We start from the raw sequence: 25,450 nt of genomic DNA, 5'->3' as shown, positions 1-25,450 counted from the left end.
ATCAAAAACAGAGAGCTAGGTTGGAAGTTGTAAGGTGGTGAGGAGCTAGAGAGGATCGGATGGTCTAATTTGGATTGTTGCCAATGGGGAAACCACATTTTAATTTTAATTTAAGGCTCAAACACATTTAATCCTAGCAGTTCCTTAATTACACATGCATCTCTGCTTGTGGAATATACAGCTAGGATCTGCCACATTTAATCCTACGTACAGCATTAGATATAGATCCTTGCCACCCCTTTACTAATATAATGAAAGCACCCCGACTTTTAATTTTATTTATGCTCCACAAGCCTCAAAACAAAGAGAGGTCGTCAAAGGTCCAGCATAGAATTGATCTAGTAAAAAACACAGGAGGCTTTATTATACAGAAAAAACACACACACACACTGACACACACAAGAGGCATTTTGTTTTTTTGGTACTAAATGATATTTGGATTCATACAAGCATAAGCAAGCAGGTCCTTGTTGGTTTCAATTATGGCCATGTCTTCTTCTTTGAAGGTCAAAGACGCTTCTACGCCAACACCATCTCTACTATCAATCAATAAAAATGTATGGTTGAATTGGGCAATAGGAGCACACACCCATAATGGCTTTCCCCATCCAAAATTAGCTCCATAGAAGGAAAACCTGCACCAACTTGTACATCTATAGTTGTCTATATCACCCCTTTCCATAAGGTTCCCAAACTCCTGGAGGCTTTCACATAGATCTTCCCCACTAACTCCATTAGCATAGTGTTCTTTGATTTCCTCAATGCCTTTCCTAAGTTTAGCAACCAAGCTCTGGACATCTACTTCACTTTCTTGGTCAGCCTTTGCTGCAAAGAATCCCACAAAATTTCCCAATAAGTTTTCTGCCAAGGGCTGCCCCAATCTTTTACGCAGGTTCACAGTTTGACACCACACGGATGGCCTTACAGAACCCAAGTTTGATCTTGATGCTTCCATTGCACATTTCCAAATGAGCGCCGACACTACTTCAACGCGTGTGGGGTTTGGCACGGTGGCACTGGCAGCTTTGGACTTGAGAGCAGCAATCTTCGAGGCATCAAACACAAATCTCCTTGTTCTGACCTTTGATTCAACAAATTCCACGGCGGTAGTTGGGGGTGAGTTGAGGACTTCTAGTGGTGGGAAAAGAGAAGCTGCAGCCCCAAATTCAGCAGCAGGAAGCACTACATGATGATCAGTAGTAGTGGAAGCAAGGGCAATCGAAGCCCAGCTAGTGATGAATGTGCTGAGTGTAAACACATCAGTGATCTTATGTGAAATGCTGACCCCAATTGCCATTCCACCACATTCAAACAAGTTGGCCTGGACAAGTAGAAGATGGCCTGCTTCTGCTTGTGTGGATTGGTTATCAGTTGCAAGGAATTGTTTTAGCATCCCAAGATCTGGATTGTCCAAAATCTTGGATAAGGGACAGTTGACTCGGGCTTCGATAAATTGAACCCCATGGTCATTGCAACAGATTGAATCATTATATTGGTAACTTCCTGCTAAAGGATAGAAGTGAGTGAGGGCTTCAGATAATGATGTTTTTAGAAGCTTGGATCTCTCAGCAACCAATGAATGGTGATCACTTTCCTTACTAGTGCTATTTCTGGGATAGAAGAGAAGTAGTTGGACATAAGTTTCAGGTGTAAGTTGATCAAAAACAGAGAGGTTATAACTTCTAAGGTGGTGAGGAGTTGGAGATGATGGTCTAATTGTTTCCTTCTGAATGACTTCAATTCTGATGTCAGAAGCCATCCTCTTGCTCTTGCTCCCTGCTTGAATTGCATTACAAAGGCGACCCTCCATATAAAGACTCACAAGGAAAACTCATGCGCGATGAAAGCCAAACTTCTGTTTGATTATTTTAAATGTGTATACTAATTAGGTTTGACAAATTTTCACAAGACTTCCTACCCAAAAACATAGTGTCCTATTTTTCCATCCACCCTATAAGTTCACCCCCTTTTAAATTTTAAATTTTAAGAAATAATAATCCTCTTTTTTCACCCCCCCAATGTCTCTAAAATACATTTACTAATAAACACTATTTCTACCCAATTTCTTCCATAAACCTTAAATTCTATTCACCCACCAAATTTTGAACTCATATACAACCTCATATAGTCATACATATTCTTAGATCATATAGGAAGAGAGTGAGAGAGAAGGGGGCAGGGTTAAATCAACTCATATATTGTAACTTTATAATATGCCCAAGAACTTCTATGTTAGGGTGAGATTGTGAATAAGTGAATAAATCAAACAAAACAATTAAAAAAATAAGGGGGATTTGGGAATATGAATGATGGAGACAAAACCAAATATTGAAAACAATATCTTAGAGTCAGATTGTGAATAAACTTTTGCAGAAAAAAAAAATTAATTATTGTTCATGAATCCAAAGTGGTTTTCTTTGTTTATGAATTACGTGGGTGTAGAAAAGTGGGTAGGTAGAGTAACTTTTTGTTTACAGGAGTCTTTAAAGGTTATTTCGCAAAAATTAAACAAGTGATTAATATTTTTATGAAGTAGTGGGTGGAAAAAGGACATAGGGTGGGAATAGTAGCACTCAAAACATAAATAATAACCCGTGTTGGATTAAACACGTTTGGTCCACTTATTGTTTAATAGTAGCACTCAAAATTAAGCACGTTTGGTCCACGTACTTATTGTTTAATAGTAGCACTCAAAATTAAACACGTTTGGTCCACTTATTGTTTCATAATTCTCATGTTGGTCCACAAATTTTTTTAAGTGCCAAATGAGTCTACGAATTAACTGAAGTTTATCAACCTAGTCTATTCCCTTAAAATATCACAAACATACATCAATTTTGGTCACATAGAGAGCACATGGAAGTGCATAAGGTAGAGAAGAGGACATGAATTCACCGATTTGCCCCTCCATGTGCACCCCACTTGACAAAACTTAATGCATGTTTAGGGTATTTTGATAGAATTGACTAAGGTGGTAAACGTCAGTTAATTCATGTCCTATCCCTGTTAAATACCCTATACCCTAAACATAATTAATACTCTAACCCTTTATATATTAATACCCTAAACCCTAAACTCTATACCCTATCATAACCCCTATACATATACCCTATACTTTAAACTCTATACTAGTGTACTCTATTCCCTATACCATATACTAGTATACTCTAAAGTCTAAGCCCTATACTAGTATACTATATACCCGATCTATACCATATACTAGTATACTCTAAAGTCTAAACCCTATATTAATATACTCTATACCCTATACCATATAGTATTATAAACTATATACAATATAAACTACAGGAAATTACAAATTTGGTCTACTTATTTTATACCTAGTTCAGTTTTGGTCCATGATCTTTTTTAAGTTATAATTTTAAATCCTTTTGGTTGTGTTTTCTTCAATTATAAGTTATATTTCATCATTTCTTAGTCATAGGAACCAATTTGGAGTATTAGAATCAAAGAGATCGAATTGAAGTTTGGTGAAGTTTGAAAATCTAAAAATTTTGTAGGAAAAGTTGGTAGTTTCGGGTACCCTACTTTGGGGCCAATTATCTTGAGTTTTAGAACTCCGATTTGAATGATCTTTATATAGTTGTAAAGATGATATGCATAACTTTAAAACAAGTATATGTTTGTTGAATTTGGCTGAGATTTGATAGGATAAAAGATGAGACAAATTTGAGAAAACAAATATGAACTTTTATTAAACAAGTGGATCAAAACAGAACTTAAAAAAGATCGTGGACCAAAATTGAACTAGGTATAAAATAAGTTGACTAAATCTGTAATTTCTTCTATAAACTATAAATAATAAATTATAAACTATAATAAACATATACAAACTATAATAGGGGGTTTGATTTTTTCTATAATAGGTATTAAAACCATATATAAAATCATATGACTAGGTTAGGTAGAAAAGTACTTATATTTGCTGGAGTAAAATAATTGAAACCTTATAAATATATTATTTGTCACTAAATGAACAAGTAGTGAAATCAGTTCAGGTGGGTGAGTGCTTCTATTTCACCTTGGAGGTCAGTAGTTCGCCACAATCACACTTCTTTATCCTTTTTAATTGAACAGTTAATTAAAAGTAAGTCCAATTTTGGAGAGTCATTCACACTAAAACCATATGAGAATTTAGATTTGTACTTAAATATAATCCAATTTTTAAGGCTAAGGTCCAAAAAATGAACTTTTTAAAAATTTTGACTCATATTTTCTCTTAAAATTAAGATAATTAATATGAATTAATTTTAAAAATTATGAAAGATAATATCCGTTAGGACATTTTTTTAATTAAAACATTTAAGATTATCTAGTTTTTATGTTTTATAATTTAAAATAATAAAAGATAATATTGTTTAAATTATACAAATATAAAAAACTGCATTAACCCAAAAAATATAAAATAATCAAACAAGTAAGAAAAAAGTATATATAGGTACATTTCAATTGTACCAATACCTAGGTTTATATATATAGGTACATTTCAATTGTACCTATATCTGGGTTGGTGTATGTGTGTATATATATATATATATATATATATACATGTTCATTTAGGTGCGCACCAACGAATATACGCACTTGATCCGAACGCTCAGTTTTTGCTGCTAATCACTCGGCAATATTGCTTCCTTCCCCAAGTTTTGAGGGTAAATCCTCATCTTTTCACCTCATCCCCTCTTAAGGTATAGAATGAGCTTGGTAGAGTCGTTATGTTAGGGTTTAACTCTGAGATTTTGCCCAAAATTCCAAAATTAAACCATAACAAAACGCTGACAAATCATCAATCGACTGGCACAATTGAAACGTACCTATAAATTTTTTTTTTTAGGAAATTTCAAATTTGGTCTACTTATTTTATACCTAGTTTAATTTTGGTTCACTTATTTTATACTTAATTCAATTTTGGTCCACGATCCTTTTTAAATTATGATTTAAAATCATTTTGATTGTGTTTTCTTCAATTATAATTGAAGTATAAGTTATATTTTATCATTTCTTAGTCATAGAAACCAATTTGAAGTATTAGAATTAAAGAGAATTGAAGTTTGGTTGAGTGTGATGAAAAATCTGAAAATTTTCTATGAAAAATTGGTAGTTTCAGGTACCCTACTTTTGAGACAATTATCTTGAGTTTTAAAACTCCGATTTGAATGATCTTTATATAGTTGTAAAGAGGAGATGCATAGCTTTAAAACAAGTATATGTTTGCTGAATTTGGCTGAGATTTGATAAGGTAAAAGGCGAGACAAATTTAAGAAAACAAATCTAGACCTTTATTGAACGAGTAAAACAATTAATGGACCAAAACAAAACTTAAAAAAAATCATGGACCAAAATTGAACTATGTATAAAATTATTTGACCAAATTTGTAATTTCCTCATTTTTTTTTTCTTATTTGATTGTATTTTCTATTTTATTTGCTGATGCATTTTTATTATATTTATATAATTTAAATCTCACAATTAATTTTAGGATAATATGATAATATTAGTAAAGATAAGATGAAAATTTGATGAAAAAGTCTAATTAACACAATTGTAAGAAGGCAAGCAAGGTCAAACAATCAACAGTAGGTGGTGTCCATCCTCTTCCTCTTTGCCCTTCTTGAAGGTCGTGTCTTGTAGTTCTAGACTTCTAGTGCCTTTCCACGCATGCGCAAAAACAGAGAGCTAGGTTGGAAGTTGTAAGGTGGTGAGGAGCTGGAGAGGATCAGATGGTCTAATTTGGATTGTTGCAAATGGGGAAACCACATTTTAATTTTAATTTAAGGCTCAAACACATTTAATACTAGCAGTTCCTTAATTACACATGCATCTCTGCTTGTGGAATATATTGCTAGGATCTGCCACTAGTCACTACCCAGTATCTCCTACGTACAGCATCAGATATTGATCCTTGCCACCCCTTTACTAATATAATGAAAGCACCCTGACTTTTAATTTTATTTATGGTATAAAATGAGTGTACAAGCATCAGAACAAAGAGAGGTCGTCAAAGGTCCAGCATAGAATTGATCTAGTAAAAAACACAGGAGGCTATACAGAAAAAACACACACACTGACACACACAAGAGACATTTTGTTTTTTTGGTACTAAATGATAGTTGGATTCATAGAAGCATAAGCAAGCAGGTCCTTATTGGTTTCAATTATGGCCATGTCTCCTTCTTTGAAGACCAAAGACGCTTCTATGCCCACACCATCCCTACTATCAATCAATAAAAATGAATGGTTGAATGGTGCATTAGGAAAACACACCCATAATGGCTTTCCCCATCCAAAATTAGCTCCATAGAAGGAAAACCTGCACCAACTTGTACATCTATAGTTGTCTATATCACCCCTTTCCATATGGTTCCCATACTCCTGGAAGCTTTCACATAGATCTTCCCCACTAACTCCATTAGCATAGTGTTCTTTGATTTCCTCAATGCCTTTCCTGAGTTTAGCAACCAAGCTCTGGACATGTACTTCACTTTCTTGGTCAGCCTTTGCTGCAAAGAATCCCACAAAATTTCCCAATAAGTTTTCGGCCAAGGGCTGCCCCAATCTTTTACGCAGGTTCACTGTTTGCCACCACACGGATGGCCTTACAGAACCCAAGTTTGATCTTGATGCTTCCATTGCACATTTCCAAATGAGCGCCGACACTACTTCAACGCGTGTGGGGTTTGGCACGGTGGCACTGGCAGCTTTGGACTTGAGAGCAGCAATCTTCGAGGCATCAAACACAAATCTCCTTGTTCTGACCTTTGATTCAACAAATTCCAAGGAGGTAGTTGGGAGTGATTTGAGGACTTCTAGTGGTGGGAAAAGAGAAGCTGCAGCCCCAAATTCTGCCGCAGGAAGCACTACATGATGATCAGTAGTAGTGGAAGCAAGGGCAATAGAAGCCCAACTAGTGATGAATGTGCTGAGTGTAAACCCATCAGTGATCTTATGTGAAATGCTGACCCCAATTGCCATTCCACCACATTCAAACAAGTTGGCCTGGACAAGTAGAAGATGGCCTACCTCTGCTTGTGTGGATTGGATATCAGTTGGAAGCAATTGCTTTAGCATCCCAAGATCTGGATTGTCCAAAATCTTGGACATGGGACAGTTGACTCGGGCTTCGATAAATTGAACCCCATGATCATTGCAACAGATTGAAACATTATGTTGGTAACTTCCTGCTAAAGGATAGAAGTGAGTGAGGGCTTCAGATAATGATGTTTTTAGAAGCTTGGATCTCTCTGGAACCAAAGAATGGTGATCACTGACCTCACTAGTGCTATTTCTGGGATAGAAGAGAAGTAGTGGGACATAAAGTTCAGGGAAAAGTTGATCAAAAACAGAGAGGTTATAACTTCTAAGGTGGTGAGGAGTTGGAGAGGATGGTCTAATTGTTTCCTTCTGAATGACTTCAACTCTGATGTCAGAAGCCATCCTCTTGCTCTTGCTCTTGCTCCCTGCTTGAATTCCATTACAAAGGCGACCCTCCATATAAAGACTCACAAGGAAAACTCCTGCGCGATGAAAGCCAAACTTCTGTTTGATTATTTTAAATGTGTATACTAATTAGGTTTGACAAATTTTCACAAGACTTGGACCCATGAGGTTCATCATTACTTAACATGCACGCATATATGACCGGACCCAAAAACATAAATAATAAGAGATATATAATTACACGTTTAGTCAACTTATTATTTCATAATTTCCGTGTTGGTTTACGAATTTTTTTAAGTGCCAAATGAGTCCACGAATTAGCTGACGTTTACCATGCACCTTAGTCCATTCCATCAAAATATCTCAAACGGACGTCAAGTTTGGTCAAGTAGGAAGCACATGGAAGTTCATAAGGGAGAGGCATGAAATCACTGATTTGCCCCTCCATGTGCCCCCTCACGTGACAAAACTTAACACCCGTTTGGGGTATTTTGACGGAATGGACTAAGGTACATGGTAAACGTCAACTAATTCGTGGACTCAGATTTAACTCGCAAGGATAACTTCTGTGAGATATATAAAAGTCAACTTTCTGTTTGATTATTTTAAATGTGTATAATAATTAATTAGGTTTGATCACAAGATTTGAACCCAAGAGGTTGATCATTACTTAACAGAGAGACTCTTCGGTGGGGCGTGCCCCATACAAGATTTAGTCTTACTTAACATGATCACATATATGACAGGACCCACAAACATAAATAATAAATAGGTCAGTGTCATACATACATACTTGCTTAAGTAGTATTGTTTGAAGAATATGACATTTTAATTTTCTAATTTTTAATAGGTCTGGTTGACATAATTATCTGTGTACCTTTGTTTTATGCCAAAAGGAATCTTTGATTCCTATATTCCTTTTATATTTTGCTATAGTTAATTCATGTTCACACCTCAAATTGTAATAATAATGAGAAAGGCTCAAATAAGTTTTAACTCCAACTGCAAGGAGCCTCATAATTTGGATTGGAGCACTGTGTTTGTGTCTATTTGAATGGATGGCATTGGCAACCATTGTTGGTCTTCAATTTGCAGCTGACTTGGGCCTTCAATTTGTACCCACTATGCATTTTTTAGATTGGGATCATCCAAATAATTTTATTACTTAACTCTCTTGAATTGTTTTGTTTAGTATGTATTCGCTATGCAGATGGTTTTTTTGGTTTTTCTATTTTATGCCAAAAGGCATCTTTTTTCGTTTTGTTCCATTTCATTTGTGCGAGTTAAAAGCATGTTTCACATTCACACTTCAAATTATAAAAGCCACATATAACTTCAACTTGTCCGACCAAATGATAATAAAATAAGAAGAAGAAAAGTCACACCATTAGCACATCTATTTACTCCCATAAAATAATATTACCAGCAATTATGAAGTTATGAACATTATGCATGTGTCCAGACGCTATAATATTAATTTTTTCTCTCTTAACTTCTTTCCCACACTCTCTCTCATCTCTCCCTTGTCATGACAGCTACTTCAAATTTATTTACAGTAAAAAACTAAAAATCATCTCTAAATAATAAATAGGTCCGGTCATCTCCATACATAATACTTGTTTAAGTAGTAGATATATTGTTTGAAGAAAATGACATTTTACATTTCTAATTTTTAATAGGTCTGGTTAGCTTGATTATCTGTTTACCATTGTTTCATGCCAAAAGGAATCTTTTATACTTATATTCCTTTCATACTGTGCTAGAGTTGATTCATGTTCACACCTCAAATTGTAATAATAATAATAATAATGAGAAAAGCTCAAATAAGTTTAGCTCCAACTGCAAGGAGCCTCATTATTTGGATTGGAGCACTGTGTTTGTGTTTATTTGAATTGATGGCATTAGCAGCCATTGCTGGTCTTCAATTTGCAGCAGACTTAGACAAAATAAATAAATAAATAAAAGAAAAAAGCAACATTACCTCTACGTCAGGAATCAAGAATTAAACAACCAAAACCCACTAATTACAATTTACAAACACTAAAAAATAATAGAAAAGTACAATGAGAGAAACTGAAAATAAATTGACAGTAAAACACATGCATACACTAAATTGAAAGTAATGCATACACATTTATTGTATTCAACACAGAATTGCTGGCCAATCGATACACCAAATAAAAACATATATATTCACCATTATCATTAGGCTATCAAAAGAGTGCAGCGACTCCCATCCCAATCAATTAATATATTTAGAAAATGCAAACCTGAATACAAATGTTGGATGATCTCTATGCCAACCAACAATCCAAAATCATCATGTGATTCCTGGCCAACCAATACGCTCTGTAATCACTTTTACTTTTACTCGATTCTGCTTCCAACACCACAAAATTTAGAACAATGCAACATGGGTAAGTCATAAAATAGAATTCATTTTTTAAAACAAAAGATGTGGGAATGACTTTGCAGACCAATTCTAAGCTTTATTTGATCATGGATTTTATAAATGGAGGAAAAGAAATACCACCACAAGTTACCTCAGATGCTTTTGTAATTTTCCATTTCTTGCATGAATATTTCAAGATAATGAAGTAACCATTCCCACAAATCTATGTTGCCATTCAGTTAAGTGCATGCATTGTCACCTATTTTAACAATTTTCCAAGAAGCATCACAAACTTCCTTTTGACAGTTAACCAAGCTACAATCTTTTAACACCTATTTATGTTACCCATGCATCATCGTCTACTGAGCTGTCACTGATGGCAACATGCAAGCCATGACATTGCCAAAGGCTCCTATATTAGCAGGGACTAATTATCACAGTTGTTAAGAATTAGATCAAAAGGAGAGGTATTTCATACAAAAGTTATGCTCTCTGAGAGGACCATCACAAATTAAAATTACAAAATTATTTTGGGTAAGTCATCTTTTTACCTGCCCAGATAGCATCTCAAACAAAAGTATACCAATGCTCCACCAATATGCATCTTTGTTATGGCCTTTAGACAGCAAAATTTCAGGAGGCATGTATTCGGTGGTTCCACACATTGAATTTGATCTGCTAGCTTCATCAATTTCCTTTGCTAGTCCAAAATCAGTTAGCATGACCTGTATCATATGTATCAACTTCAGAAAAGATAGATATCCTAGCAAGAAAAAGGATAATCTGTTTTTCATGTATGTTCCTACAACAGAAGTGAATGAATAAGATGTGAAACAGCACTTGTGAAGATGTGAAACAGCAGATATAATCTCAGCAGTATAAAATCTTGCCTGGTCCTCACTACTCAAGAAACATCCAAAGCCGAAATTAAAAACAGAGGAGCATATACAGTGATCATAAATTTTAGAATATTCAAAGCCAAATTACCTGAAGAGTCTCTGCCTGTATAAATGAAAGAAGAGATGCCCTCCATTAATAAAATTCATGATCAAATAAAGCTTAGAGTTGGTCTACAAAGTTAGAGAACATAATGCAACATAATGCAACAGCCCCTATACCAGGGGGAGTTTGATAAGATAAATATTTGGAGAGAAAATTATTAATCATAAAATAGAATTCATTTTTTTAAAACAAAATATGTAGGCAGTGCTCTGCTTCCAATATAAACCTCTGCCTCCACAGTCAAATGCTCGAACCGAACTTCAATTGTTGGCACATCAAGTCCAACCCAGCATTTAAATTTGGAAAAAACAGAGAAAGACCAACAGAAACACCTCAGTGGCTCATTTTAGCTTGGAAGTTGTCCAAAAACACCCAAGAACACCCCCCAAATTCGAATTCCAAAGGGAACCCGAAATGGGTTCTTAAACCACAAAATCAAAATCCTCAAAATCTAACAATCCACCAATAATTTCATATGGGTTTTGAAGCCCATGAAAATAGGAGAAGAAACCACCTGAAATCGCGTAAATTCGACGCCGGAGGTGGCCGGAATGGAGGAGAGAAGCGGCGGCAGTCACGGGCTTTCCGGCGTCGATTCTCTTCCCTGGGTGGTCAGCCGGCGAAAAGCATCAGATATTGATCCTTGCCACCCCTTTACTAATATAATGAAAGCACCCTGACCTTTAATTTTATTTATGGTATAAAATGAGTGTACAAGCATCAGAACAAAGAGAGGTCGTCAAAGGTCCAGCATAGAATTGATCTAGTAAAAAACACAGGAGGCTTTATTATACAGAAAAAACACACACACACTGACACACACAAGAGACATTTTGTTTTTTTGGTACTAAATGATAGTTGGATTCATAGAAGCATAAGCAAGCAGGTCCTTATTGGTTTCAATTATGGCCATGTCTTCTTCTTTGAAGGCCAAAGACGCTTCTATGCCCACACCATCTCTACTATCAATCAATAAAAATGTATGGTTGAATGGTGCACTAGGAGCACCCACCCATAATGGCTTTCCCCATCCAAAATTAGCTTCATAGAAGGAAAACCTGCACCAACTTGTACATCTATAGTTGTCTATATCACCCCTTTCCATAAGGTTCCCATACTCCTTGTGGCTTTCACATAGATCTTCCCCACTAACTCCATTAGCATAGTGTTCTTTGATTTCCTCAATGCCTTTCCTGAGTTTAGCAACCAAGCTTTGAACATCTTCTTCACTTTCTTCAGTCTTTGCTGCAAAGTACCCCACAATATTTCCCAGTAAGTTTTCTACCAAGGGCTGCCCCAATCTTTTACGCAGGTTCACTGTTTGACACCACACGGATGGCCTTACAGAACCCAAGTTTGATCTCGATGCTTCCATTGCACATTTCCAAATGAGCGCCGACACTACTTCAACGCGTGTGGGGTTTGGCACGGTGGCACTGGCAGCTTTGGACTTGAGAGCAGCAATCTTCGAGGCATCAAACACAAATCTCGTTGTTCTGACCTTTGATTCCACAAATTCCAAGGCGGTAGTTGGGGGTGAGTTGAGGACTTCTAGTGGTGGGAAAAGAGAAGCTGCAGTCCCAAATTCTGCCGCAGGAAGCACTACATGATGATCAGTAGTAGTGGAAGCAAGGGCAATCGAAGCCCAGCTAGTGATGAATGTGCTGAGTGTAAACCCATCAGTGATCTTATGTGAAATGCTGACCCCAATTGCCATTCCACCACATTCAAACAAGTTGGCCTGGACAAGTAGAAGATGGCCTGCCTCTGCTTGTGTGGATTGTTTATCAGTTGCAAGGAATTGTTTTAGCATCCCAAGATCTGGATTGTCCAAAATCTTGGATATGGGACAGTTGACTCGGGCTTCGATAAATTGAACCCCATGGTCATTGCAACAAATTGAAACATTATATTGGTAACTTCCTGCTAAGGGATAGAAGTGAGTGAGGGCTTCAGTTAATGATGTTTTTAGAAGCTTGGATCTCTCAGCAACCAATGAATGGTGATCGCTTTCCTCACTAGTGCTATTTCTGGGATAGAAGAGAAGTAGTGGGACATAAATTTCAGGGATAAGTTGATCAAAAACAGAGAGGTTATAACTTCTAAGGTGGTGAGGAGTTGGAGAGGATGGTCTAATTGTTTCCTTCTGAATGACTTCAATTCTGATATCAGAAGCCATCATCTTGCTCTTGCTCCCTGCTTGAATCCATTACAAAGGCGACCCTCCATATAAAGACTCACAAGGAAAACTCCTGCGCGATGAAAGCCAAACTTCTGTTTGATTATTTTAAATGTGTATACTAATTAGGTTTGACAAATTTTCACAAGACTTGGACCCAAGAGGTTCATCATTACTTAACATGCACGCATATATGACAGGACCCAAAAACATAAATAATAAGAGATATATAATTACACGTTTAGTCAACTTATTATTTCATAATCTCCGTGTTGGTTCACAAATTTTTGTAAGTGCCAAATGAGTCCGTGAATTAACTGAAGTTTACCACCTTAATCCATTCCGTCAAAATATGCAAATGGACGTCAAGTTTGGTCACATAGGGAGCACATGGAAGTGCATAAGGGAGAGGAGGGGACATGAAATCATTGATTTGCCCCTCCATGTGCGCCCCCACGTGACAAAACTTAACGCACGTTTGGGGTATTTTGATGGAATGGACTAAGGTGCATGGTAAATGTCAGGTAATTCATGGACTCATTTGGCACTTAAAAAAATCCGTAAACCAACACGGTAATTATGAAATAATAAGTAAACCAACCATGTAATTATCTCTAAATAATAAATAGGTCCGGTCATCTCCATTCATAATACTTGTTTAAGTAGTAGATATATTGTTTGAAGAAAATGACATTTTACTTTTCTAATTTTTAATAGGTCTGATTAGCTTGATTATCTGTTTACCATTGTTTCATGCCAAAAGGAATCTTTTATACTTATATTCCTTTCATACTGTGCTAGAGTTGATTCATGTTCACACCTCAAATTGTAATAATAATAATAATAATAATAATGAGAAAAGCTCAAATAAGTTTAGCTCCAACTGCAAGGAGCCTCACTATTTGGATTGGAGCACTGTGTTTGTGTTTATTTGAATTGATGGCATTGGCAGCCATTGCTGGTCTTCAATTTGCAGCAGACTTAGGCCTTCATGATGTTATATTGGAGATGGATGCTGCAGGGGCGGTAATATATGTTAATGACCCAACTTTCTGTTTCACGAAGGATGGAGTGAGTCCTCGTTGATCCAGACTAATGTAATGAAAGCACCAGACTTCAATTTATTTGTACCGAAAAAAAAAAAAAAAAAAAAAAAAAAAAAAAAACACACACACACACACATACACACACAAGATGCCTTTTTCTTTTAGGTACTAAATGATAGTTGGATTCAGAGAAGCATACACAAGCAGCTCCTTATTGGTTTCAATTATGGCCATGTCTTCTTCTTTGAAGGTCAAAGATGCTTCTATACCATCACCATCTCTACTATCAATCAATACAATTATATGCTTGAACTGTGCACTAGGAGCACACACCCATGAAGGCTTTCCCCATCCAAAATTAGCTTCATAGAAGGAAAACCTGCACCAACTTGTACATTGATAATTGTTTATATCACCCCTTTTCATAAGGTTCCCATACTCCTTGATCCTTTCGTATAGATCTTCCCCACTAACTCCATTAGCATAATGTTCTTTGAGTTCCTCAATGCCTTTCCTGAGTTTAGCAACCAAGCTTTGAACATCTTCTTCACTTTCTTCAGTCTTTGCTGCAAAGTACCCCACAATATTTCCCAGTAAGTTTTCTGCCAAGGGCTGCCCCAATCTTTTACGCAGGTTCACTGATAGACACCACACGGATGGCCTTACAGAACCCAAGTTTGATCTCGATGCTTCCATTGCACATTTCCAAATGAGCGCCGACACTACTTCAATGCTCGTGGGGTTTGGCACGGTGGCACTGGCAGCTTTGGACTTGAGAGCAGCAATCTTCGAGGCATCAAATACAAATCTCCTTGTTCTGACCTTTGATTTAACAAATTCCACTGCGGTAGTTGGGGATGAGTTGAGGACTTCTTGTGGTGGGAAAAGAGAAGCTGCAGCCCCAAATTCAGCAGCAGGAAGCACTACATGATGATCAGTAGTTGTGGAGGCAAGGGCAATAGAAGCCCAGCTAGTGATGAATGTGTTGAGTGTAAACCCATCAGTGATCTTATGTGAAATGCTGACCCCAATTGCCATTCCACCACATTCAAACAAGTTGGCCTGGACAAGTAGAAGATGGCCTGCCTCTGCTTGTGTGGATTTTGTATCAGTTGCAAGGAATTGTTTTAGCATCCCAAGATCTGGATTGTTCAAAATCTTGGATATGGGACAGTTGACTCGGGCTTCGATAAATTGAACCCCATGATCATTGCAACAAATTGAAACATTATGTTGGTAACTTCCTGCTAAAGGATAGAAGTGAGTGAGGGCTTCAGATAATGATGTTTTTAGAAGCTTGGATCTCTCAGGAACCAAATAATGGTGATCACTGACCTCACTAATGCTATTTCTGGGATAGAAGAGAAGTAGTGGGACATAAAGTTCAGGGATAAGTTGATCAAAAACAGAGAGGTTATAACTTCTAAGGTGGTGAGGAGTTGGAGAGGATGGTCTAATTGTTTCCTTCTGAATGACTTCAACTCTGATGTTAGAAGCCATCCTCTTGCTCTTGCTCCCTGCTTGACTTGCATTACAATGACGACCCTTCATTTAAAGACTCGGATTTAACTCACAAGGATAACTTCTGCGAGATAAAAGCCAAACTTATGTTTGATTATTTTAAATGTGTATAATAATTAGGTTTGATCACAAGATTTGAACCCAAGAGGATGATCATTAGTTAACATGAACACATATATGACAGGAGCCACAAACATAAATAATAAATAGGTCAGTGTCATACATAAATACTTGCTTAAGTAGTATTGTTTGAAGAATATGACATTTTAACTTTCTAAGTTTTAATAGGTCTGGTTAGCTTAATTATCTGTTTACCTTTGTTTTATGCCAAAAGGAATCTTTGATACTTATATTCCTTTTATATTGTGCTATAGTTAATTCATGTTCACACCTCAAATTGTAATAATAATGAGAAAGGCTCAAATAAGTTTAACTCCAACTGCAAGGAGCCTCATAATTTGGATTGGACTATGGAGCACTGTGTTTGTGTCTATTTGAATGGATGGCATTGGCAACCATTGTTGGTCTTCAGTTTGCAGCTGGCTTAGGCCTTCATGATGTTATATTGGAGATAGATGCTGCAGAGGCGGTAAATTATGTTGATGACCCATCTTTCTGTTTGGCGACGGATGGAGTCCTCATTGATAAAATTCTAACTCTTACTCTCCAAAAAAAAAAAAAAGTTGCTGGTATATATGTTTGCTGATGGAGAAAGAACATTTTAATTTTAAATTTAATCCTAGCAGTTCCTTGATTATAAATCACTGCTTGTGGAATACACAGCTAGGATCTGCCACTATACCCTGCATCTACTAGAGCATCAGATTGATCCTTGCCACCCCTTTACTAATGTAATGAAAGCATGTACCGGACTTTAATTTATTTGTACAAACTGAGTGTACAAGCATCAAAACAATGAGAGATCATCAAAGGTCCAGCATAACATTTGATCTAGCAAGAAACACAAGAGGCATTGTTCTTTTGGGTACTAAATGATAGTTGGATTAAGACAAGCATATGCAAGCAGCTCCTTATTGGTTTCAATTATGGCCATGTCTTCTTCTTTGAAAGTCAAAGACGCGTCTATGCCATCACCATCTCTACTATCAATCAATATAATCATATGCTTGAACTGTAGACTTGGAACAGTCACCCATGATGGCTTTCCCCATCCAAAATTGGCTCCATAGAAGGAAAACCTGCACCAACTGGTGCAATTATAGTTGTCTATATCACCCCTTTTCATGAGGTTCCCAAATTCCGTGAAGATTTCACATACATCACCCCCACTTACTCCATTAGCATAATGTTCTTTGAATTCCTCAATGCCTTCCCTGAGTTTAGCAACCAAGCTCTGAACATCTACTTCACTTTCTTCATCAGTCTTTCCTGCAAAGAACCCCACAAGATTTCCCAATAAGTTCTCTGCTAAGGGCTGGCCCAGTTTTTTCCGCATGTCCACCAGTTGACACCACGCAGATGGCCTCACGGAACCCAAGTTTGATCTTGATGCTTCCATTGCACATTTCCAAATGAGTGCGGACACTGCTTCAACGCGTGTGGGGTTTGGCACGGTGGCACTGGCAGCTTTGGACTTGAGAGCAGCAATCTTCGAGGCATCAAACACAAACCTCCTTGTTAGAACCTTTGCTCTAACAAATTCCACAGCTGTAGTTGGGGGTGAGTTGAGGAATTCTAGTGGTGGGAAAAGAGATGCTGCAGCACCAAAATCTGCAGCAATAGGAGGTGGTTCATGATGATCAGTAGTAGTGGAGGCAAGGGCAATGGAAGCCCAGCTATTGATGAATGTGCTGAGTGTAAACCCATCAGTGATCTTATGTGAAATGCTGACCCCAATTGCCAATCCACCACATTCAAACAAGTTGGCCTGGACAAGTAGAAGATGGCCTGCCTCTGCTTGTGTGGATTGGATATCAGTTGGAAGCAATTGCTTTAGCATCCCAAGGTCTGGCGTGTCCAAAATCTTGGATATGGGACAGTTGACTCTGGCTTCAATAAATGCAGCCCCATGGTCATTGCAACAGATTGAAACATTATATTGGTAACTTCCTGCTAAAGGATAGAAGTGAGTGAGGGCTTCAGATAGTGATGTTTGTAGAAGCTTGGATCTGTCAGCAACCAAAGAATGATGATCCAGGACCTCACTATTTCTGGGATAGAAGAGAAGAAGTGGGACATAAATTTCAGGAGTAAGCTGATCAAAAACAGAGAGGTTGGTAATTTTAAGGTGATCAGGAGTTGGAGAGGATGGTCTAATTGTAACCTCTTGTATGATTTCAACTTTGATCTCAGGACCCATCTCAGAACCCATCTTGATCTTGCTTGCTTCAACACTTACTGAGTTTCATGATAAAGACCCTGCATATAAAGAAACAGAGTTCCCACACAAGGACAGCCCCCTTGCGCAATGAAGTTTATTCTATTTGGCTTATTGTCTAAATTATACATTATGTATGTACCCACTATGCATTTTTTAGATTGGGATCATCCAAATAATTTTATTACTTAACTCTCTTGAATTGTTTGTTTAGTATGTATTCGCTATGCAGATGGTTTGTTTGGTTTTTTTGTTTTATGCCAAAAGGCATCTTTTTCTTTTTGTTCCATACTTCCATTTCATTTGTGCGAGCTAAAAGCCTGTTTCACATTCACACTTCAAATTAGAAAAGCCACATATAACTCCAACTTGTCCGATCAAATGGTAATAAAATAAGAAGAAGAAAAGTCACACCATTAGCACATTCATTTACTCCCATAAATAATATTACCAGCAATTATGAAGTTATGAACATTATGCATGTGTCCATTCCAGACGCTATAATATTTTTTTTTCTCTCAACTTCTTTCCCACACTCTCATCTCTCCCTTGTCATGACAGCTACTTCAAATTTATTTACAGTAAAAATCATCAATCAAATATATCCAGAAATATCATAATCATATATAGTTCACTTCAAACAATTATTTATTTCCAGATTAGTAGTTGGGAGTTGAGGTGTTTTCTTTGAGATATTCTATTTATACTTTTTTTAAAGGGTGGGGCAAAAACTGTTTGATAAAATGTCTTAAAGAGATTAGTCATCGCGAAGACAATTTTATGGCTCCGCCTTTTACCCAGGTTTCAAAAAATGCAGCCCCATGGTCATTGCAACGAAAAAACTTTTATGGGACATTTTTTAGTGCGGTGGAATGGCAATTGGGTCAAGCTAGCAATTCACATAAGGTTGCTGATGCATCCACAGTCGGCACATTCGTCAATATATTGTTGGGCCACAACAGCCCTTCGCTTCTAGAATTTGGTGCTGCATCGCTTTTTCCACCGCTAGATATCTCTAACTCACTGCCAGCAGCCAAGGCAGTCGTCAAAGAGAACTGCAAAACAACGATTTCGATTAAATGACTTTGGTGGATCATCCTTAAGAAATACTGTGGTCAGACTTTGACTAGGGGCTGGACTAATAAAAAAAACATGAAATTAGGGGGTGGCAACTGTGGTCAAACAGGCAGGGGGGTTTGCACTAGAAACGTATATCTTTTTTTAATTGGTGAACACTAGTAAAGTATTTCATTGGATAATTTCAAACCTAATGTACGTGTACGTACGTATGTTATATTCCATATGCATGTACAATTATGTTGGTATAAATAGGACAATTCACAACTATTGTGTACATAATCTCTAGACGTATATAGTTAGAGATTAGAGTACCTAAAGATGGCCACAGAAATGATGAAGGTTGAAATCATTGAGAGGCAAACAATCAAACCATCGTCCAAAACTCCTCATCACCTTAGAAGTTTTAAGCTCTCTATTTTCGATCAGATCATTGCTGCTGAAGCTTACATCCCACTCCTCCTCTTCTATCCCAATCCTACTACTTCTAGTAAGTTCATTGCTCAAGCTACCCACCATGCCATGGCCAACAAATTTAGATGTCAGCATCTAATAGACTCATTAGCCAAAACTCTCACTCACTTCTACCCTTTGGCAGGAAGATCAATTAAAGGTAATAATGTCATGATCGAATGCAACGATGATGGAGCCGAATTTGTCCAAGCACAAGTCAATTGTTCCTTATCAGAGATTTTGGAACACCCAGATGCCAAAATGTTGAAACGTTTCCTTCCAATTGAAGTCAAGTCTAGAGACGCAGCAGGCACGAGTCCACTGGTGCTTGTACAAGCCAACATGTTTGAGTGTGGTGGAATGGCAATTGGGTTGAACATTTCACATAAGGTTGTTGATGCCTCCACCCTATGCACGTTCATGAATTGTTGGGCCCAAATAACCCTTCACTACTCCAAAGATATTGATCAGCTAAGGCTTCCTGAATTTGGTGCTTCATCTCGTTTTCCACCAATAGATTTCTCCAAGTACTCCTCACAGCTACCAACCATGAAATTCGTTACACAAAAGTGCACAGCGAGGCGGTATGTGTTTGATGCCTCAAAGATTGCGGCTCTCCAATCTAAAGCAGCCTGTTCAGCCGTGCCCAAACCTTCGCGGGTAGAAGCAGTTTCGGCCCTCATTTGGAAATGCGCAATGGAAGCCTCTCTAAAGCCATCTTCTGTGTTCTGTCACTCCGTGAACTTGCGTGACAAAGTTGTGCCGCCATTGCCAAAAAACTTGGTTGGGAATGTTGTGGCTTTTTTAACAACAAAGGTTGATCATCATGAAGACTGTAGTGTGATAGATGATGATCTGAAAGACTTGGTTGCTAAATTCAGGAAAGGGATTGAAGGAGTGAAAGAAAATTATGCTACAAAAGTAGTATTTGATTCTAATGAGGCATGGCAAGAGATGAAGGACTATACGAAGCTTATGAGAAATGATGAGACAGACAATTATAGCTGCACAAGTTGGTGTAAGTTTCCTTTCTATGAAATCGATTTCGGATGGGGAAAACCAACTTGGGTTAGCTTTGCTAGTATGGGCAAGAAGAATGTGATTAATTTGATAGACAAGAGAGATGGCAATGGAATAGAAGCATGGTTCACTATGAGCAAAGAAAGCATGGCCTTATTTGAAAGCAACACAGAGCTGCTTGCATATGCTTCTCTGAATCCGAGTGTGTCATGTACTGACAAATAGTCTCCTGAAATGCTATATATTAATTGTTTGTTGCGTGAACTTGGTAATAAAAAAAATTGTTTATTGTGTATTCCTAAATAAAATTGATAGGCTTTTGATGATACCTTAATTTTCTTGCCCAGCACAGGAAAAAGGAAAAATCATAGCTTATTGTATGATCTTGTCTTTGTACATGTGTAATATATAGGAATTTTGTTATTTTTGTCCCTCGCACTTCATATATCTAGATTAAAACTTTATTGCTTTTTATTTCTTGACTAAAGTTCGTTTTTTAATTAAATATTTGCCACGTTATTTTTCTGCTGATGATCACATAGTTGATAGTTGGTTAGAGTGTTGGTCTTCCTTTACGTTTCCATTTGTCCAGTACTCCTCCTCCCTCTATTTTTACTATTTTAGATAATAACCTCCTAGGTTTGGGCAGGGTTTGTGTTGTGTAGTTTTTGTTTTTTTCGGGGTTAGCCCGCCATATTACCAAAAAAAAAAGAAAAAAGATTACTCCTTGTATCATTTAATAAAAGAGAAAATTACAGACTTAGTCCACTTATTTTATACCTAGTTCAATTTTGGTTCACAATTTTTTTTAAGTTTTGTTTTGGTCCACTAATTGTTTCACTTGTTCAATAAAGGTCCAGATTTGTTTTCTCAAATTTGGCATGCCTTTTACCCTATCAAATCTCACCCAAATTCAGCAAACATATATTTGTTTTAAATCTATGCATTTCTTCTTTACAACCATATAAAGATTATTTAAATTGGAGTTTTAAAACTCAAGATAATTGACCCCAAAATAGGGTACTCAAAACTGCCAATTTTTTCAAATTTCACCCAATCTTAATTCTCTTAGATTCTAATACTCCAAATTGTTTTTTTTATTAAGAAATGATGAAATATAACTTATACTTCAATTATAATTGAAGAAAACACAACTCAAAGGATTTAAAGTCACAAATCTAGACGTACCTTTATTGAACAAATGAAACAATTAGTGGACCAAAACAGAATTTAAAAAAGATCATAACCAAAATTGAACTAGGTATAAAATAAGTGAACCAAATATGTAATTTCCTTTTTAATACAATACCTATGGATAAATATCAATTCCAAATAAAGAAATTAGGTTGTGGAAAGAAGCTAGGAAGTCAGATTGACAAAATATACCCATATTTTATGGTTATAAACAATGTACTCCTAAAAATATGGGGACATACAATTGCAATAACAATGTTAAAAGAGAAACTCCTTAAAATTAGTAAAGTATGAAGATGAGTGAGATAAATGATTAGGATATCAGGATTAGGATAGGTCATGATTGATTCTTTCCAATTAATTAAGCAAAAAAAAAACACAATAGTAAAAGAAAAGCCTAAAAATTCAATAGAAAAATAATAACGGGTACGCAATTGAAGCAACAAAGTCCCAGAAAAACTTTATTAAAATCTTCTACTACAATTAATTAAGCCGCAAATGATGTAAAAGACCTCAAGGACAGAATGTAATAGCATAGTTAGGGCCACCACTACATGTGAAAGTGCTAGAACTATCATCATAAGCATAACTATAAGCCTGGGGACACTGGGTCTTGAAGATCTTTGAATAGTCAGTAGGAGGGCATGTAGTTGCAGAACCATAGTCACCAGTGCAGCAGTACTGTGGCGTACTGAAAGCCAAACAAGCACTTTTGCAAGCAATCACACCCCCATCTGACTCTTTCACTGACAACTCCGGAGGGCAGACCGCATTGACATTGGCGGGGCAGCTTGTGGAGCTGCACCCGTCAGACCCGCCCTGCGGGGTTATCATAACGGGCAAGTTGAAGCCATCAACGAGACTAACGTCGTAAAAATCTTTGCCTCCATTGGGCGCTAGGGTAAATTCCACCAGGGATGTTGGTGGAATTGCACCAGCGCCATTGCATGCAATTTGACCAGAGGCACAATCTCCAGTGGCGCAGTTGAACTTTCCTGAGGAGTCCGTGGAGCATAGGGTCCGGCCCCAGAAGCGGCCGGACCATGGAGCGGGGACGTCCAAAGATGACGAAGCATGGGATGGTAACTCGAATCCGGTGGACGACAATTGTGGGCTACCGCCGCCGGTTAAGGTCCCTGGCCATACTGTGAAGGGACAGTTGTTTGTGAATGTGAATGTGGCCGAGTGAGCCCCTGCATGCATGTGTATATACATGTCATGCAATACATAAGTAAGATCAATTAATATTGGTTTTATGCATGGCGAATTAATTAATTGATGACAATGATCATAAGGATACAAATTAATAATGCTTGCCTGAGAAGAAGATCAATGCAAGGCCGATAAACGCTTGAAATCTCATGTTGAGCGCTCTGGTTGCTTTTGGCTCTGATTTTCTTGTTTCTGACTGATAAATAATTGATGCTCTTGGGTTATGGTTTTAAGACATATATATATATTGGTGCGTACATAGCAAAAGATGAGTATAAGGCAAATCCAAAATTTTAATTACATGTACATTGTATCTTATGCCAGTAAATTCAAATCTGCAAATGAAGCTTTTTAGATGTACTATTCTAGCCATTGGCTGACCAAGGAACTAAAAAGGAAAGAAACCAATTAATGCTTCTTTTTTTTTTTTCCCTTTTTGATAACAATTAATGCTTTTCAATGGATAAACATGGTATTTTCGTTTTTTTAGATAAACACCTATGATATCCATATGGGATTTGGATCCTCTCCAGCCTAACCTCGATCCATTATCTCCTAATCTAGTTAATCTTTTAATTATAAAGTGTCATGTGTTAATTATAAGATTTCATGATTCAGATTCATTTGGGGCTATAATTTCAAAAGAAAAAAATTTAAAAAATAAGAAATGTCAGAGAAAAAAACTTCTGACTGACTTTTTTTTTTCTTTTCTGAACATGAGTTCATCTCCTCCAAAATTCTTTCTTTGTCTACCATACGTTGTTTTTTCTCTGCAAGTTTATAATTAAGAGACAAAAAGCTGTGGATAATAGAGATGACTCTCTCCCTTACAATTTATAATTTGTATTGTGTACAAATTTTTTTTTTCCTGTTGTACCTCTTGGTTGTTTGGTTGATCTTTTAATTCTTTGGTCATTTCTTTGTTCGGACTAATTGGTTGCTCTTTTGGAAAGAGAGGCACTTTATCTGCCATGGTGACCATATCGCCATATGCTTAATTTCAATTAGATCATTCAAATTGCAAAAAAAGTAGTGTGAGATATATGGAGATCGAGATATCAGATCAGAGAGTTATTAAGTAAGGCGTCTATGGCCTCCTTATATAACAGTCACTGAGAGAGAGAGCCTACAGATACAGAGAAAACATGGCTGCCAAGGGGTTGGTTCGCAGGAGAAAACTCACGTTTCTGATTTTAAGTTTTCTTTTTTCTGAAGCTAAACTCATGTTTTACAAATTAAATGAAAGACAAAGCCTAGCTAGAACGATTGTAGACCATAGAATTTAAAAATGTACACATGACATTTTATGATAAAAAGCTTAGCAAAATTAGGAGATTAGCTAGGTTCGGAGGGGATCCAAATCCATTTAGCCATGCCTAACTCGATCATCAATTCATCGGAAAAAACAACACACCAATCGTGTTTTTAAACCTTATTAGCAAACCACATTATACCATGTAAAGTTTTAATTTATAGTTGTTTAGCATGACTCAAATATCGTATATTTTTTAAATTTGTATCTCAATATACCATTTTATTCTCAACCTAATAATTCGGTCGAATCTTCAATATGATGTACAAAAGAGTTCACATTTTAAACTTAGACTATAAGATAGTGTCCTTTTGTAATGTGGGATTGAATTTTGAGTAGCATGATTAATTTGTTAACCGTTCAAATAAAAATCATGTTAATTAGAAGAGGTCTCAAGTTTAATTTTCTTTCTTAGATTAAAAACCTTAACTTTTAAATCCTTTAGGAGTAGATCAAGTGATGAACGTGAGTGGGAGAATGAGTTAAAATTAGGAATAGATCTAAATTTTCATTATTTGGAAATTGGAATGTAACAAAAAAATATCTAAATCTAGAACCCATAAAACAACCAGGCCTGGTTGCAAAAAATCGGTACCAAGCCAGTCCTCCTGGTAGTCGAAGTTGTTGAGAAGAGTAAAGCCGCCGTCTTTGACAAAGAAGAGGGATTTGGAGTGGTCGAAGTCTGGGGTACGTACGAAACTGGGTTGAAATACAAGCAAATGAACTTTTGGTCGGCGGTGACTAGAAATCTGTAAGAAAATTTGACGCGGGAAAGCCGAGTGATGGGGTACGGTACTTTATTGGCAGGGGTAGAGGAGGTCGGAGTGCTTCTCGAACAAGGGATGTGGTGTTGGTTTGGTGGACTTCAGAGGGGGAAAGTTTTTGAGTTGATATCTCCATTCCAACTTGTTATCGTATAAGTTGAATTTGTTGCCATAATAGCCACAATTAATTGTGATATCATCTACATGAGTGTATGGGGAATCGTCGGCCACGTGGACGATGAGGATGTGGAGGGAAAGAAAAGTGTTCATGTTGATTGACAGTGATAATTAATTATTAACTGTTACTGTTTGACAGTGACAATCATTATTACTATAGGACAGTAACTATTTAAATTGCTAAAAAACTCTATTAATTGTCACTGTTTGATAGTGGCAATCATTGCAGCGACATAGCCGGACAGTGCGACAGTGATAATTTGTTTAGTTTTTTTTTTTTTTAATTCATAGAAAAAAACATAATG

The 25,450-nt window shown here is 36.8% G+C and overlaps 3 protein-coding genes and 4 pseudogenes across 9 annotated transcripts; 1 reads left to right on the top strand and 6 right to left on the bottom strand.

The window, feature by feature from the left end:
• Positions 1–123: 123 nt before the first annotated feature.
• On the bottom strand, positions 124–1,768 carry LOC147297736 (cocaine synthase-like). The gene has a single exon (XM_086252533.1). It carries the CDS (start codon positions 1,757–1,759, stop codon positions 425–427), a length of 1,335 nt encoding a protein of 444 aa, XP_086108659.1. The 5' UTR covers positions 1,760–1,768; the 3' UTR covers positions 124–424.
• A 4,352-nt stretch (positions 1,769–6,120) lies between these two features.
• On the bottom strand, positions 6,121–7,458 carry LOC147297735 (BAHD acyltransferase At5g47980 pseudogene; annotated as a pseudogene).
• A 2,051-nt stretch (positions 7,459–9,509) lies between these two features.
• On the bottom strand, positions 9,510–13,031 carry LOC147297734 (cocaine synthase pseudogene; annotated as a pseudogene). Of its 5 annotated transcripts, none has more exons than XR_015123512.1 (3): positions 10,838–13,031; positions 10,402–10,750; positions 9,510–9,835 (listed from the first exon to the last, which is right to left on the bottom strand). The product of XR_015123512.1 is annotated as a cocaine synthase pseudogene, transcript variant X1 (transcript). The 5 variants fall into 5 exon arrangements; XR_015123516.1 differs by having other exon boundaries at positions 9,510–9,789; XR_015123513.1 differs by having other exon boundaries at positions 10,402–10,575.
• Positions 13,032–14,245: 1,214 nt separating this feature from the next.
• Positions 14,246–15,580, bottom strand: LOC147297733 (akuammiline synthase 1 pseudogene; annotated as a pseudogene).
• A 1,006-nt stretch (positions 15,581–16,586) lies between these two features.
• LOC147297732 (BAHD acyltransferase At5g47980 pseudogene) lies at positions 16,587–18,074 on the bottom strand (annotated as a pseudogene).
• A 1,260-nt stretch (positions 18,075–19,334) lies between these two features.
• LOC147297731 (cocaine synthase-like) lies at positions 19,335–20,711 on the top strand. Its single transcript, XM_086238418.1, has one exon. The coding sequence runs from the start codon at positions 19,335–19,337 to the stop codon at positions 20,709–20,711; it is 1,377 nt and encodes a 458-aa protein (XP_086094544.1).
• Positions 20,712–22,193: 1,482 nt separating this feature from the next.
• On the bottom strand, positions 22,194–23,058 carry LOC147297730 (thaumatin-like protein 1). Of its 2 annotated transcripts, none has more exons than XM_086230107.1 (2): positions 22,998–23,058; positions 22,194–22,873 (listed from the first exon to the last, which is right to left on the bottom strand). In XM_086230107.1, the coding sequence occupies exons 1-2, from the start codon at positions 23,041–23,043 to the stop codon at positions 22,194–22,196; spliced, it is 726 nt and encodes a 241-aa protein (XP_086086233.1). In that variant the 5' UTR covers positions 23,044–23,058. The 2 variants fall into 2 exon arrangements, with proteins under 2 accessions (XP_086086233.1, XP_086086232.1); XM_086230106.1 differs by having other exon boundaries at positions 22,194–22,895; positions 23,011–23,043.
• Positions 23,059–25,450: the final 2,392 nt, after the last annotated feature.

Source organism: Dryas octopetala, chromosome 1 (genome assembly GCF_963921425.1).
Source record: "Dryas octopetala chromosome 1, drDryOcto1.1, whole genome shotgun sequence".
Taxonomy (NCBI): Eukaryota; Viridiplantae; Streptophyta; class Magnoliopsida; order Rosales; family Rosaceae; genus Dryas; species Dryas octopetala.
This window is presented reverse-complemented; position numbering and strand designations above follow the sequence as displayed.